This window comes from Protopterus annectens, chromosome 1.part2, assembly GCF_019279795.1.
Source record: "Protopterus annectens isolate FY-2018-M chromosome 1.part2, PAN1.0, whole genome shotgun sequence".
NCBI lineage: Eukaryota > Metazoa > Chordata > Ceratodontiformes > Protopteridae > Protopterus > Protopterus annectens.
Window position 1 is genome coordinate 881918884 of NC_056727.1, and position 16963 is coordinate 881935846.

General features: G+C 42.9%; 1 protein-coding gene across 3 annotated transcripts in view; it reads left to right on the forward strand.

Moving 5' to 3' along the window:
* The window catches only part of SFPQ (splicing factor proline and glutamine rich), a 304377-nt gene that overhangs the window by 19463 nt on the left and 267951 nt on the right, over positions 1–16963 (forward strand). For all 3 annotated transcript variants that reach the window (XM_044059395.1, XM_044059403.1, XR_006363177.1), the window contains exon 5: positions 2296–2492. In XM_044059395.1, the coding sequence (XP_043915330.1) occupies positions 2296–2492 (197 nt within the window). The remainder of the gene's footprint in view (positions 1–2295; positions 2493–16963) is intronic.

Sequence of the window (16963 nt, forward strand, 5' to 3'; positions counted from 1 at the left end):
GGGAAGGGGGCAAGTACTGGGGATGTCCTGATTTACTGATTGGGGGGGGGGCAGAGGGGTAAAGTTTTCACTGAATTTGTCAGCCAGCGAGTTTGCTTAAATCTACAGCATCTGTGTTCTTTACCAGTTCTGAACAGGTATGGGTGCTTCCTTTTGAGGTTGTGGACATGTTTGAAGAAGGCTTTGTCTCTGGTAGTGGCCAACTTGGACAGCTGTCTTGGGCAGCAATTTTTTCCTTTAGTTTATTGCAGATGTCCACCAGACAGATTTACTCCTGTCTGGTATTCCTGATTCCATGCATCTATGTAAGTGCTTGTATAATGTTTTGGTTTAGTTTTGGATATTGGTGCAATTTCCTGCAGAGGGATGGGGCTGTAAAGCTGTTTATACTACCCTCTCAGGAGGGGTGCTAAATTGTCTTTGGAGAAGTTTGATCCTAGCTGGGTGGTGACTTTGAAAGTGACAGCTTTATGGTCTGATTTTAGCAGGGAGGATGCTATAGAGATGCGGTCGTAGCTCATGTTAATACAAAGTCCAAGATATTACAACCCCTTGTGGTATCAACTAGCTGTTCCAAGGCGTTCGCATTGCCAAAGTAAGGGACTCTCTGAAGCATTTGTGTTCAGTCTGGGGGATGTTAGTCGCCCAGGATCAAGCTAAAGGGTGAAATCTTGATGGATTCCAATAGGTGTATTGGACATCAGGTAGTTGGCTATGATTTTGAATGGGAGTTTTGTCAAAAGTTAACTGCACCTGGAGTCTCCTGTGCGTGGCTCACTGTACTTTGCAGTGTGGTCTGCTTTAAGATGGTCTCCAAGGTTGAACTTGGTATGCTGCTATAGATGCCCAGATGTGTGGAGGGTTTCTCCTGGAGTGTTCTTGAACTTTGTACTGGCCAGGCACCTGTAGGCCTTGCACTCAGGGTTGTTTGTGGTGAATCTCCAAACCTCTTATCTTCTGGCCTAATGTTCAAGGCTGTTTATGTTGGTGGGGTTTTTCTGGCCTTTTACTATGCCAGAAAATGGAGTTCTGGATATAGCACTGCTGACCATATCAACTTTGTTCCTACCTCCAGTCAGACAGGGTCAGAGCTCTTGATGGGGCCAAACCCACCTTTTGAAGGAAACTAATTTTATACCTGTCTTTTTAAAGGGTGAAGAGGCTTCACATTTGAGTGTACTAACTTGAACAAATATTTCAGTTAATAGTTGATTGCATGACCTTTGTCAGATGTTGATTGCATGACCTTTATCAGATGTCCTGGGAACACTTAAGTGACTTGATCCATTTCTCCTTGGGTGATTAAAGGACATGTTTGTTTACTGTTGTAATGAATGCGAACAGCTGACTCTAATTCAGGAGGTGTTAAACTTTTGTTGCAGTTAAAAAAAATTTTAGGCTGTATTCAAATACTAATTCTGCTCTTATAGTACATCACATGAGCTATAGCATTAATTGATTTTTTTAAACTGAGGCAGTAATGACCTTTCACTTCACACTCTTTATTGTATTGCTATCGTTTGATTTTTTTTATAGTGGCATAACCAACACTTGCTCAAAACCATAACTGAGTACGGTAGTTCTCTGCGCGAGACCAACTTTCTAGCAATGTTGCAATGAGCTGAAAATGCTTTGTGTATCACTGCTAAAAAAATACCTTAATAAAAAAGGGAATAGTTGCCACACTTCTGTGGCAGTTGCTGACCTCTGCAAGACTGAATGCCTTTTGGTTCGTACCAGATTAGAAAAGTTTTGAGATGTTATGTTAGGTGGAGAGGACTTGGGCAAGAAAATGAGACTTGTGAAAAGTCCAGTTTTCAGTAACTCACTAGAGCCATGTAGAGAAGTTAGAGATGGGGGTAGATGCTAGCAACTTGCCTAGTCACACGAGCAAATGGTTTACAGCAAAGATCTGAGGTTTGCTTATAGGAATCTATTGTCACGAATGGTGACTTCTATTGTTGCCAAGCGAGTATGAATGCTTGGAAATTTGCAGTACTTACGGTGGACAATCCCCAACATTTTGGTAGTGAAATTTCCAGCTCCCCCTCCAAAAAAGACAGTCTTTCCTGATGTGATTTTGCATTTTACCTAGGGGGCTTCTGTATGGTACCAGTCAGATCCCACAGAAGACTTGCATGGTTGGCCAACTAGTTTCAGACAGTAAATAGGGAAGATATTAAGACTACATCACTCCCAATTAACAGTAGTTGTGGAACTGATATAGGCACTTAATGTGGTAGCTTTGAAGTTTTCTCATATGTGATTTAATCAGAATATTAACTTCTTTCACAGGGAGCGGGAACAGCCTGCACGGTTTGCTCAGCCTGGCACTTTTGAATTTGAATATGCTCAGCGTTGGAAAGCCCTGGACGATATGGAGAAGCAGCAGAGAGATCAAGTTGAAAAAAATATGAAAGATGCTAAGGAAAAACTTGAAGCAGAGATGGAGGATGCATATCATGAACATCAAGCAAACCTTATTCGACAAGGTAGGAAGTTTTTTATTTTGTTAAATGCATATTAAATACTGTGCGCACACTGGGTACACTTGGAACATCTCCACTTGCAGATGCTTACACCTTCCAGTTCTGAAAGTGACACTTGACTGGAATTCAGGCTTTAAATTTGTAAATATTGTGCAACTACGCAAACTTCAAACCATGCGGTGCTTTTTCAGCTCACAGGGTCTTCAAATTTTTATCGGTTCTTAAGTACACAATCCTCAAATGTGCCACCTAAACCAGAGTTAATCCTGGTAAAGAGAAATGCTGCGTTTTTAGAGCATCATATTCTGAGGCCTGGAATTTTGTACTGGACAAGGCTGAACTAATGTGCTTAATCCAGTAGTTCAGGAGTTGAATTCTCTAGTTCACTACTAGTTTCACTTTAGTTGCAACTTGGGACCAGTTATACTAGTCATCCAGTTGAAATTGACTGTCTTCATGGGTATTTTCATACCACCAGTGCAGCACTTTGTATTTGGGTTTTAATTTGCTTTTGGCAGACATTTTCATGGTGTAGAAATGCTTTGGAGCTCTGGCAGAGCTTGGGCTGAGAGTTGTCTTCTGTTGGACCCTTTTTCAGTTTCCCACAGATCATCTTGTAGAAAAGTATTTCACTTGTGAAAGTGTAGAATATTAAATGTTTGCACTGGAAGTAACTGTCTCATGGAAGCCTGAATCATCCAAGTCATGACTTGTAGGCTCCATCTACATCTGAGCCCCTTGCACTGAAGGTCCCAGTCCTTCAGCTCCTGTTTGCAGTAAGGTAGTGTAGCAAACGTGCAGTGAGTGTATTCCAGAGATGGATATTTTGTAACAAATCTCTGACCTAGATTTCTGCAAAGATTTAGATCTGGTTTAATATTTGTGGGACTATTTCCTGGAGATATAGAAGGTCCAGGACTGTTGAAACCCTTATGGCTCAGGAGACTAGGCACTGATCTTTCAAAAAAAAAGTGACACTTTCTCATTTATGGTTCCTATTTTTCCTGTAGTTTGCTGTTGTGCTTTTTTTAAGGATCAATTTTTATCTTCATTTCTCACGTGGGTGGTTTTAAGTTTTGATTTCTCCTTTTTTTTTTTTTTTTTTTTAGTAACTGCATTTTGGCAGCTCCCATAATTGGACAGAAGGCCTTGGTGTCTAGGCAATTTTGGATTGTAGCTGTGGTGCAGCGATTTAGCGTTGGCTCATAGCAAGAGACTCTCCTGTTCGATCCTTGGCTGGGGGTGCCTTCTGTGTGGAGCTTGCATGAGCTCCCTGTGGTTGTGTGGGTTTACTCCAGGTACTCCTGTTTTCTTCCACAGACATGCTGTAGGTGGATTGGACACCAAATTGGCCCTAGGCATGTACCTTCTGTGGAAAGTTGGGCGCTAGGTTGGCATCTCTGCACAAACTCTAACTCCACTGCCAATCACAAGTGGACAAGTGATCCAATCTGCCAGCCTAGCATCTCTAACGGTGCATCCTTCAGGGGATCTTTAGTCTGCCAACTCACTCCCAGGAAAATGTTCCCAGTTACTTAGGCACATATCTTGACAGTGCTGTCCTGATGGCTTAGGATTATGTAGATATTGGGGGATAATTTTGACTGGATCACTGTTCTTAATATGTAGGACTTTAAGTACACTTAAAAGCTTGCATAATACACTGGCTAATAGGGTGAAGTTATTAAATGTGACTGCTGTAGTGGCAATCTGTGGGAATTAAAGGCTTTATTGCAATGGGAGAATAAACTGGTAAGATTGTAAAATAGTGCAGTTCATGGAATTTATTGTAGCTCTACGCAATTGTTTGAGAAGGTCATTGTGTAAGTAAGCTTATGAAAAGTTTATTCCTAGAGTTCATTGTTGCAAGTTTTATGTTGGTGGTGCTGCTGGTTAATTTCCTCCAGTTTGGAGGCACTATACATCTTAAAGTGCTCCTAGAAGGCAGAGTAAATTAGGCTGCAATAAATTTCTTAGCTGTTGCATGTTTCTACTGTAGTCTTATGGAAAAATAAACTTGCAGATATTTACCCAAAGCTGCCTGAAAGTTGGAGCCCTCGTGTCAGGTCTGCTCGGGGGGGTATTAACCTTCAGTACTTAAAGCTATGCTGGTGAAGCTGAAATGCACATCTGTTGTGGAATGGAGCTTTTGGTACTCAATGCATTTCATAAAATACAGTAAGACACCTGAAGACTGAGTATGTACTGTAGGCTTTTGTTGGATCTGATAGGTGTTTTTTTGGGGTGGCTGTTTAACCTCAGAACACATGTAAAGAAAAGCAGTTGAGAGCTCCCAAAGAAAATGTAGCAAAAGGATAATTCCCAAATGGGCTCTTTTAGAAAAGAGGCAACTGAGCATTAAGAGTACCAGACAGCAAGCTGTTAACTGTACTAAGTTTGGAAAGCTTTTAATTTGAGGCAGAATGACCTGGATAGTTATGAATTATAAATGTTTTACATTTTAATAATTCTAAAGCCATACCCTTTTTAGGTAAAGAAACTTTGAAACTATATGGGTTAATGGATCACATTAAACTATATAACGTCCCTACAAACTATTTCAATCATTAGATCTTGCTCAATATATGATGGCTTATCAACCCTTTCATAGAAACCCTAACCTAAGACTAAATAAATTAATTGATCTTTAAGAATTCCCCTTTATAATCAACTTAACTTTAATAGATATTTATACGCTTAAACTCTTGGCTAATCAGATAAGAAAATTAAATTTACCTATTGTAAGACAAATTAGGGTACTTTCTAGAAGTTACTTTAAAAAAATTTACCCAGAGAAGAGAATATAATTAAATGCTCGAATTTGTGGCAAGCTCTCAAAGATATTAAATTTTATAACTGCAGCAAATTTAATAAAGGAGTTTAAATTCCAAGATAAAGTTCTTGTGTCAATATTGGAAAGAGAAAATGCCAGCTAGTGATGATAAAAAGCAATTGACTTGACTATAAAATCTATTTCTCTCCAAAAACTGATGTATACCCAGTTGATGATATGGAATAATGCGTATTATACACGCCTTAGCCTGCATAAATTTAATTCCAAAAATTCACTAGTTTGTCCATACTGTAAGGATCTATCTGCTGATCTTATGTTCTGGAGTTGCAAATGCATATACAAACTTAAGATACAACTTTAGAAGATGGGTTACCAAAGTTCAACATCGTCATGGAAATTTATGATTTTACATATTCCCCAAAAGAACTCTGTAAATCTCAATATTCTTATTGATGAAGCTATACATAGCTACTAATTGGATGGACCCATCCAAAACATCATGGAATAATTTGAGGATTAGCAATAAGGCATATAGTAGCTCACAAACTACTTTTGAACCAACATAATAAAAATATTAATCCAAAAATATGGGAACAATTATTGGCGTAACATCTTGTATTTGAATTTAGCAAGAAGTTTTACACTTTTTTATACTCTGTAATTCAATGTTACTTGGGAGCATTTATGTAAATATTGTATTTGTTATGGAATTGTTACATTAGTGGGTAGTTTTCTTAATTCTGTATTTTAATTTCTTATGTAATATAAGAAAACTATTGAAGAGAAATTTCAGTTAGGAACTGCCAAAAGTTGCCAAACAATGTGAAAGTTGTGAAACCAAATGTATATTAGAAGTATGTCCTCCTTGGCAGTGGTTTAGAGAATGCTGAATCAATGTTCATGAGTATTCACTAAAGAATTGTAATGGGCTGAGAATCGCTACTGCAGGATGCCATTCTGTTCTCATTCCTAAGTGTACAGCTTTGTGGTCACAAAGCTGAACTCTGCTGTGACATTTGACACCCGACTAAAAAGGAATGCTCTTGCACCTTTTTTGCTTTAGAGCCACCTTCAGTACACTTCTATCTGATCGCTGTAACAAATTTGAGGATTCGTGGCCTCCCCTGTGGGCCCATGGACAGCTTCTGTGACTCTTTCTGAAATTGAGCAAAAATATGGTACAGTAGCGGTTAACCCACTTAAGCAGTGGCTTTCGTTTAACAGTGTAGGGATTTGGGAAATAGAACCCCCTAAGTAGTATGGAAAAGGGAAGCTAGGTAAATGTCTTGCACCAAGATGTCCTAGAAAGAACTTTAGGGATAATGTCCTATTCCATTGTTGCAGTATTCACTAGTGGGTTTACCCTTTGGATCAGCTTGTCTGGCCACATACACCCATAACCAGTGTCTCTTGTTTGGGCAGGGATCACCATTATAAAAAGTGTGCCATTTGTAAGTTCGTCCCAAAGATCCTTTGTTGCCAACTTCATGCCTTAGACTTGTACCTTGAAAAACCAGCACTTTAGACCACTCTGTATGGAAGCTGCTTCCGTCCCATCTGAACCACCCAGGAAGAGGGCCAAGCCCATGCGGCCGTCTAGTTCCACTGTGCCTATCTGCTGATTCTCAGCCTGTAGCAATTGTCAACTTGGCTGAGGAATTGGCATCTGCCACTTGGCAGGTACCTATCAGGAGGTGCCACAATAGTGGGTGACACGTCCGTGGAGGAGATCCCAGTGCTTGATTCAGACACCAGGGGGAACCAGTAATTTGAGACTGATTTGAGACTGGCACTTTGGACCAGGCCTTCGCCATTCCTTCTGCGACTCCCAGGCCTACTGCTGGTCAGATGCCAGCTAGACATACCAAGAGGAAACTAGACCAGGCATATTCTGCCAACCCTGAAAGCCTTGCCCAACTGGCAGGCCTTCAGCCAGAACCTCTACAATGCTTTCCTGGCCCTTAAGCCTACTGTGGACCTTCCTTCGGCTTCTCAACCTCTTCTCAGCCCAAGGCTTCTCCTGCCTGAGAGAACACCTAGCCACCCTGCAGAAGAAGAAATGTCAAGACTCCTTGGAAGACCAGTCCCACTCAGATTCCTTCCCCTCTCTGGTATGGATCCCCAGAAGAAGCTTTGCAGAACCTGACTATCCTGTGGAAGACCTTTCCTTCCAGGACAGTCAACCTTCTGAAAGAATATTTTAAATGGGATTGCTCAGACATGCTTGAGGCCCAAAAAAGATTATATGGCTTGATCCAGGTGGCATCTCCTAACCTGGCTCTTGTTCCACCTGTCCAGCCTTCCTTTTTGGGTGCTTTTGCTGCATCATGCTTTAATTCAGATTCCCAACCTCATGCCCCTAGAAGGGCAGACAGATTATACAAGGGTGCCTGATGCAGAGAAATTCCTATTCAGGTGACCCCCAGCAGACCCTGCTACTATTGCTACTGATGGGGCAACCAAACTTCTCCCCTGTTCTGCCCGCAGATAGACAGCAAGGGCATGGAGAGGTGGGGAAGGAAGGTTTACACTTCTGCTACCCTGGCTTTTAGGGTACAAATTACCAATCGCACATGGCCAAATGCTCCTTGGCTTTACTAGACAAAGCCTGTAAAATCTCATTGATATCCCTGACTGCTGTAAAGGCATCCCTGTCATCCTTGCTCAGGCTGGTCTCAAGTTAGTAAGTGCACTCCGGTGTTCCTGTGAACAGCTGTGGCCTCTGCCATGTCAGCTGCATCTGCTTCTGTGTTGGAAATATTACTGGCTGTGGCTACAGCCCCTCCCGAATGACTTCAAGGCCAAATTTTGGGTCCACCCTTATTCATGCTGCCTTTTTTGGCACCAAGGTGGCTGACCTTTTTCAAGGCACTCGACAAAAAGGGAAATTGGCTCCAAGACTTGATGCATCTTGTCTCAAATCCCAAAGTTCCAGAGAAACTACCAGGCTAAGACAATTATAAGGAAAACTTCTATGCCCTCTGCTCCCCACAGGTCTAGAAGACCCCACAGGAGACTACTCTGCTCCCCACAGGTCTAGAAGACCCCACAGGAGACTACTTGGACAACTGCCCAGAGACCTCCCTAGTTTTCCATATGGACAGGGTCACCACCAGGCTTAATCCCTTCACCCCCCCAAGGTGGTAATTGACCTTTCCCTGAATCAGGCTGTTCACCTACTTGCCTTCTTTCCTAACCCTCCAGGTAGTGAGGGTCCTAGACACCCTGGATGTCCACAGGCAACTTTGGTTCTATTTGCATCAGACCAAGCTTTTATACAAATCAGACCAGCTGTTTCCTTCCAGCCCAGGGCTGTGGGGAAAGCAGTGGGAAAACCAAACAATAAACCAAACAATTTCTTTAATTTAGAGCAATCTCCTATTACACACACCATGGGAAGACACTTGTGGAATGGGATCCAACATTGCCTGACAAGAGCCATGGCTTCCACTGGGGCCTTTTCAAAGGCCTTGACAACTCCATTCTAGAAACTGCTACCTGGTCCTCTACATATCTTCACCAAAGACTTTAAATTGGACCATATTTCCAGGGCAGGATTTGCCAGGGCTGTCCTGCATGGGTTCTTGGAATTCTCATCCAGACACCTCCCAGCCACCATTGAGCTTTTGTACTCCCACTAGTGAATACTGCAACATTGGAGTCTTAACATAGGAAAGTTGAGTAACTGTAGATGTCATTTTCCATGTTGTATTCCTTCCCACCATCCACCTCTTATCCTTGCATTTGCTCTCTAGCTTCTGTACAGGCTAGGCCATCAGGACCGGCTGGCTGGAGCTTCCACGGTTCTGAGGGCCAGTGCACACATGTATCACATTTATGGCCCCATGTACCTGCCAACACCCCAGACTGTCTGTATCTTCTGGGATTGGAAAAGCTTTGGAAACTTGGCTGGACACGCTGATCTGAAGAGTAAACCCACTAGTGGACTGCAACATGTAAGAGGAGGGCATCTATGGTTATGGTAAGAATTTACTTTTCTGTCTTGTGACCACTGATATAGATGTCTGGTTTTGGTAGATCAAAAGCTCAGATTATCGAAAGACAATCTCAGGATGCCTGAACTGCATCTCGAGGAAGTGGTATTTGGGGTCAGGTGTATGCAATTTCCCCAATGAGTAATTTTGGAGTTTAAGTGTGGGGGGCACAGAGGTACTTTCCTGTGCAAAAAATATTTTGTGATGTCTGTTTCCAGAAAAGTTTGCTGCATGTTCTGAGATTCTTTATTTAGATTAGTCTGGTGTTCTGACATCTGCCAAATGCAAGTTGTCCTTGTCCAGGACAGTGCAGAAGCATTATGTGGGTCAGACTGCAACTCTTAGCCAAAGATGTTAAGGGGCACCTTTTAAATACTCTAGGACATTTCACTGTCTAAACTGGAAATGCATAACTTGCTATTAACATTTTAAGTACTACAGTGAACTCTCCAGTAAAATAAAGCCTTGTAGAAGAGCAAGGGCTGAGTAGTATAGTTAGTAGAGGGCCCTTTGGGAGCCACTCTGGCAGTACTGCATTGTCAAAAGTGGTAAATTGGTGGGGTGCATATTAGATGCCCTTGAGGCCAGCTGTTCCAAATCAGACTTCAACCTTGGATGTCTCAGCCTGGGTTGTTGGCACACTGAATCTGAATTTGTGGCATATTGACATGAGCATGCAAGTGCATGCTTCAAAGTATCCAAGTCTGTGGGTGCTTGGGATAGTAAAGATCAGTGCCACAACGTGGTATATCAAGGGGGTGCATGGCAGAAGATCAAAACAGAACTTCTGTGCACCCACAAGTGTGTGCAGGGAAACTTTTGGGTCTGCATAGTGTTCAGTTTGCAGGATTGCTTAAATACTGTCACTCAACTTTGTGTGCTTTCCTTTGCACTCTCCTTAACCCTTGGGGTGGGTCCTCTTGCTGCACTCCTTGCCCCAGGGATTCCTTAGCGTCCGGACTGCCAATTAAGCAATTTTTGAAGGCAATCATAAATTTAGACTGGCAGTAGTACCAGCTTTGTCTAATTAAAACAGCTACTGCGTTCCTGAAGCAGACTCCCCTTTCAGAGTAATCCTTGTGCACTAACCCACCTCTTTCCTAAGGTGTAATATATGGCTCTGATACAGCCATTGCAGTTGCATCCTTTTTCCTAAATAGAAAAAGGAGGAAGGTTGTTCCCCAGATGTCCACAGGCATCTTGGCTGCTACTCAGGACCAGAAAGTTCAGGAAGGCAGACAAGCTATGGTGTTTAAATGTTTAAGGCATTGCTAGCTTCAGCAAACTGCCTCGAAAGTAGATCGTTGACTAGTCTTCAGAACCTTCGGTGTGCCCTTCAAACAGTACAGATCATACTTCACCACAGCCATTGCTGCTTCTGGATGTGATTCATGCTCAGGACAGTTGGAATGCTACACTGTTCATAACATTAGACAGTTACTGTGAGATGAGCCTGGATTTAATTTAGTCTGGAAGGGCATGTTTCCATAACTGTAACTACCTTAGATTTTAGAAATTTCCCTAGTGTGATAACTGTAGCATTGATCCACTTGGTGTCCTTTGTATATGGTATATGATCACTTGTCTGAAGTCCTTCCCTCCATATCTTTATTTGGGGCAAGGTGGGTACAGATTTCCACCCCGTTCATTCAGTGCAAGTGTTTAAGCCTAGTTTCTAGTGTTCCTGGGTGAGTAGCGGCCCGTCTTGGCTTGCATGTGAGCTCCGGATCTGTATTCTCTGAGGAGACTGGGTGAAAAAAGGGAGAAGGCAGACTTTGGCCTTGTACCAGGTGTGATAGATGGTAGTGTCACTAAACTCCCAAAAGAACCTTTTTTTGCTTTGCTGCAACTTCTGTAAATCCCTCCTTAAACTTCACACAGAATGTTAACAGTGTTGTTTTTATACCAGAGCCACATGCACACTTCACCATTACTGGCGACAACCTGCTTCCTTCAGTTTGCAGAGCTTCATAGTTAATGAAGCTCACAATGCAGAGCTTCATAGTTAATGAAGCTCACAATGCAGAGCTTGATCATAGGAAGTTACTAGGCTGTAGGCCCTGAGGCCCTTGCAAGCCTAGCCTCGAATGTAACCCATGTTCTGACAAGTTAGCAACCTGTGCCCCTGTCCAGCAGGGATACAGGTGGAATCCCAGGGGTGTCTATTCAGTTTCCCATCTGGTTATCCAGATTACACTTGAAACTTGTTGGAGGTACTCTGTACTCTGTGGAGGGGGGGGGTCTTTGGGAAGCATCTTTCCCGCCAACAAGTCCTATTGATGTGACAGACTAGATTGCACATGCAGGTTAACTCTAGTAGAGCTTGACATGTGGGATATGCAGCTGTTACATTAAGTTTGGGGGTCTGAGATTGCTTTGTATGCTAGACAGAGGTCACTTCTGAGGAGTCTGGGATTGAGTATAGAGGGACAGTGCTTTTAGCCTGTGTAGGTATATTTCAGGCCCTGGATTCTCCTGGTGAGGAGCCTCTTCTCTCCAGCTGCTGCATGTGCTTTGAGGTGCCTACTGTAAGGGAATACAGGAATGTTGGTATCTCCTTAACCCTGGATGAGATGCCTTTCCTAATAAGGTGGGCTATGTAGAAAGCTGTAAACTGCCATTGTGGTGAAGTCAGTTTGCTATAAACCTGGGTCCCTCATGACTGTTGGAACATTGTCGTGATTTGTGAGGACCTCACTCTTCCCAAAGGGGATAATGCAATTTCTGGCGTTCAGTTTTAGACCATGTTTCTGGCACCAGTCATTTGTTGGGAGAGACCCTTTTGTAGGATGTCCACATCACTAGGAGAGTGGATGACTGCCCAGCTTGCAGTCATCTGCACACTTGGTCAGGAATGGCTCACTGGTTTTGGCCTGCATATCAGAAAAGTATATCCCAAACAGGAGGCCCCAAGACTGATCCCTGGGGTGCACTGCTCGTTAAGGGCCTACTGCTTGAGGTGGTTCCCCTGTTTTAGATTAGGTGAGTTCAGTTAGTGTGTAGTTTGCTACCTATTTGGTAACTTGGATTGATGCCTAGTGAAATTACCATACCAGAATGGGGAATAGTATTGAAGGCTTTGGCCAAGTCAAGGTAGGTGGTGTATATTCTTTCCTCATCCATGGCTTTGACTGTCTTGACCAGATTTAACATGCATGACCTTCTCTTGAAATCAGATTGTGTAGGATCTAGTGGAGGTTGCCAATGTCCTTGTTAATGATGGCCATTATCTGTTCAGTGGCCTTTCAGGTCAGGCTGGTTAGGCTGATGGGTCATCAATCTTTACTTTTTGTTAAACCCGTCCGGACATCTGCAATAAATCCTCTTCCTTGAGGAGGATTGTCCGGTCAGGTTTTCTGGATTCTATGCAGCTGTATAAATATTTTGGTGGAGGTCTGGATATTTGTGCCAGTTTGTATTGGGGGGGGGGGCTGTGAAGCTTATACCTTCCCTCAGGAAGTTTTAATAAGCTTTGGAGGGGTTAGTTTTTCTGAATAATTCCAGGCTCCAACCACAGCACCACAAGTAGATGGTTGGTGACAAAATAATTTCTTCAGATATTACTGAACCCAGTAAACTAGTTTGTGTAGAAAGTTAACCAATCCATGTTATTAAACATTGAACATCAGACCATCAAACAGCATCTTTTACATTGTATTCTTGAATCATGGCAGCCAACAAATATAGGAATTATACACCAGTAAAATTTACGGTCACAAATCTAGCAGTATGTCTAAGGGAGAAAGTACAGTGGCAAAACTATTGACTCCATGCAAGACCACACCCTTCTATGTAATTTTACTACAATCTGGTCAAAACATCATGATGGTTAGTGCTTCAGCCCCACAGAAGGTTTAGGGTTCAATGCCCACACGAAGCAATTTCTATTGGCTTAGCATCCATTAAAACTCTTAACTACATTAAACAATTTTAAGAGTAAAACAACTCTTATTTACTGGAAAGCGTCACCCAGACTCTGCTACAGTTTGCTGTGAGGGAAAGGTTATGCTTTTTATTAGTATTTTGTATTTTATTCCTTTTTTCAATTGTGTTGCGATTTTTTTTTTTTTTTGTCTAGTTGCCTGCCCCTTATGTTTGACTGTCTATCTCATTTCCACTGCTTGGCTGGTGTGAGTAAGCACAATTATTTGAAATGGCTCCTAGCTATTTAAACTTATTGGCCATCTTCCTGTATTTCATAGTACCAGAATACAAGTGTGACCACCCCCTTTCAATCTGTTGTGCTATTTTAAAAATAGTGGGACTCCACTGTTATCTACTTTCACGTTTATCTCCTGTAGTGCACACTGCATTGTTTAGGATAAACCATGTTTTCATCTCTAAACATTTATTGCAAGACCCGGTTATTGGAGAGCACACATTCTGCCTAAATAGTCTTGGGATTGGTTCTTTTTTTCTCCTGGTGAGAGGAGTGCAGTTCCATTATTTGCTGGAGACTGATCACCAGAAAGCTTAACTGCTTTATAGGTGACAGCTCAGAATCTTTGCTTGTATTCTGATCCTGGTGAGTAGAACAGTACATTGATTCCTGAATTTCTGGTTGGGGGCTGTGCTTTAACGTACCTGATTTGGTCTGGTTGTTTAGAGGCATCTACCAGAAAAAGGCTACAAGCTTGCAAACCCTTGCATCATCGGCGACAAGACTTTGGATTACCAAACAGTCTGCGGCCTGCTTCTCTTTTAGAGATTGATGCTAACATTTTGCTTCTGGTGAGAAGCAAAGGTGTATTGTCAGTGAAGCTGTGCTGAGACTAGCATTGGTAGCAGCCAGGCAGTAGCCATTCATGCGACTCCCCTCCTTCCATTAATTTATTTCAGTAAGCACTACTGGATTTCTATTTTCAGAATATCTGTTTAAATACTTAGTCCTTAAAGTTTCAGGGTCTACATATTTTCAAGTGTTTGGCAGTGCTTTGTGCAAACTGACACTTTTGAGTCCCATTTTGCCTGTTGATGGAATATATAAGGAAACCGTTCCAGTACTTGGTAATGACCATCCCTCCTGGCATGTCTAAAGGTCAGTTCCCTATGCTTTCTCCTATTAACCTGGTGAACTTGGGCATTCTGAGGCAGTGTAGCAACTTTCTCATGTACGAAGACTACCTACCAACACTCTGACTTGAGAGATGCACGAGTATATCCAAATTGGAAGCCATGCACTCAAGCCAAGACTGAGATAGCTGGTCAAGAGAAGGTTAAGACCACATGTAACATACCCCTCCAGAACCACCATCACAGCTCTCGCATAACACAAACCACATGCAGACTTTCGAGGAGGCTGTCTATAGAAATCTACCAAAACAGGAGAGACCTCAAAGGCAGAAACACAGTACCACCACAAGACACAGCTCACTGTGTGCCCCTCAACTTAAGCCCCTAAGGCAAAACAGCTTTGCTCAATACACTAATCGTAGGTGACTCTATAGTAAGGTGCACTGTCTCCCTCACTTGGTTGGATAAGAAGGGAAGTCTTGGATAAGAAGGTAAGTCAGCTGTCTTAGGTGCCAGAATCCAACACAACAAATATGTACAAATCTGACTCGCTGTCCAAGTGGGTGTGAATGACTTGACTCTCCTCCCTATATTAAATGAGGAAACGTGGAGCTCTTGATTATGTGGCTAAGACCCTAGCCCTGAGCAGCAACCTACCTTTGCCCAGAATGATGGTCTTTTGGGTTTTCCCGGTTAGGGGTCGTTACAGTGGAACTCCGGTCCGCTAATGATTGGCAGCTTTTATGGTGTTGAGTTGTCAGCCCAACCTTCAGCGAAGGCACTCCCATTCAACGCATGTGTTTTGAACGCCCACTCTGCCGCGGGAGGACATGCAGACTCCACACAGAAGGCACTCCAAGCCGAAAATCGAATGGGAGAACCTCTTGGTGTGAGGCAACTACGTTACCGTTGCACCACTGCAAAATTCTGTAGTAAAAGCAGAAAATGACTTCAATTGGCTAAGTTTCTGGTTGTAAGGGGATCCAATATCTGTGTGCTTGGGATGATTGACGGACCTTGATGCTTTGCCATGGATGGCGTACATCTCACCCCTGGGTTTCTGGATACTGGCTAAGGCTTTCCACCCCCTGTAGTGCCTTCTTAGGTGATGTTCCAACTACCAAATTACCACTAACAGCTATAAATGCAATTGAGTCATGCTGCTAAAATGCTAGAAGTCTAAATCTCAAGATGCACTTGCTCAAAGCACTCCTCAAAATGGACAACATTACTGCTGTAACAGACCTGATTTAAAGCGGCAGAAAGCACCCCTGTTACCAGGCTAACTCATTCCACAGCTTTCGGCTCCAGTTCATGGACCAAAGCTCCAAAGGTGGTGTCTCCATATTTATAAAGAACTAGTAGCCCAGCATAATTCATCTGAGCTGCTTCAGGCCCAACTATTATTGGGTAAGATGGTGATTCAGGTCATGGCCTATAGGTCCCATGTTCCTAAGCCCCCTGGAAACTATTCAGGTCCAACCCAACACATTCACTGTAGGTGACCCATGTACCCCCCCCCCCCCCCCCCATCTGGGGAAAACATTGGCCCAATGCTTCCTGGAATTGATTCCAATGCCCTGGACCAGCTCATTCTTATCCCACTAGAGGAAGCTACATCATTGACCTGGTTATTACTAACATGAGCAACTTGCTCTACCAATAGTCTGTTCCTCTCTGGTTAGATCAACCACAAACTAATCACCATGGAAATCCACATCTCACTCGCCCCCTACAAAGGTAACCACCACGAAAAACTTCTCCAAAGCTGACTTTGGGCTCCTGAAAACAAAGCTGGCTAACTTCATGGGACCCATGTCAATGGAAAATAGATGCACGACTGTCGAATTATACACCATTGCACTGTACGCACAAATGTGTGGAGCTAACCATACCAAACAGAACCAAGACCCGCTCTTAACAAAAAAAAGCCAACCTGGTGGTCCCCTGCTATTAAATTCCACAACAAAAGGAAGAAACTGTTGCAGGAAGTCCCAATACTGGAAAAAACGCCCTTGTCCTCAAAGGCAGAATTGCAGCAGACACTAAAAATCAATCACAAAGCCTTTAGTTGCATCAAGGATCTCCATGGCAGTACCCAGGTTTGCTCAGAGTTACTTCACTTGTGTCTGTACTTGTGTTGTACTGAGCCAGCAGATCTTGCCAGCATACTGGCAAACGGTTTCAGGGCTAACTGTACCCATCTCCCCTTAACCACAAAGCCTTTAGTTGTATCTAGGATCTCCCTGACAATACCCAGGTTTGCTCTGAGTTACTTTACGTGTGTGTCTTGTACTTGTGTGTGTCTTGTACTTGTGTGTGTCTTGTACTTGTGTGTGTCTTGTACTTGTGTGTGTCTTGTACTTGTGTGTGTCTTGTACTTGTGTGTGTCTTGTACTTGTGTGTGTCTTGTACTTGTGTGTGTCTTGTACTTGTGTGTGTCGTCGTACCCATCTCCCCTTAAAGGACCAATCTCAATACTGGAAGAATGCTGGGCAACCAGCATTACTGCAGCACAGGTTAAAGCTGCATTGTCCAAGGCCAAGAATACAACTTTCATGGGGTCAGAAAATATCCCTGGATGTGTTGCACAATAACTACAAAGTGAACTGGCACCACATCTGTGTGCCCTATTCAGTCACTCTCCCTACCGAATGACGCACTAGTCATTC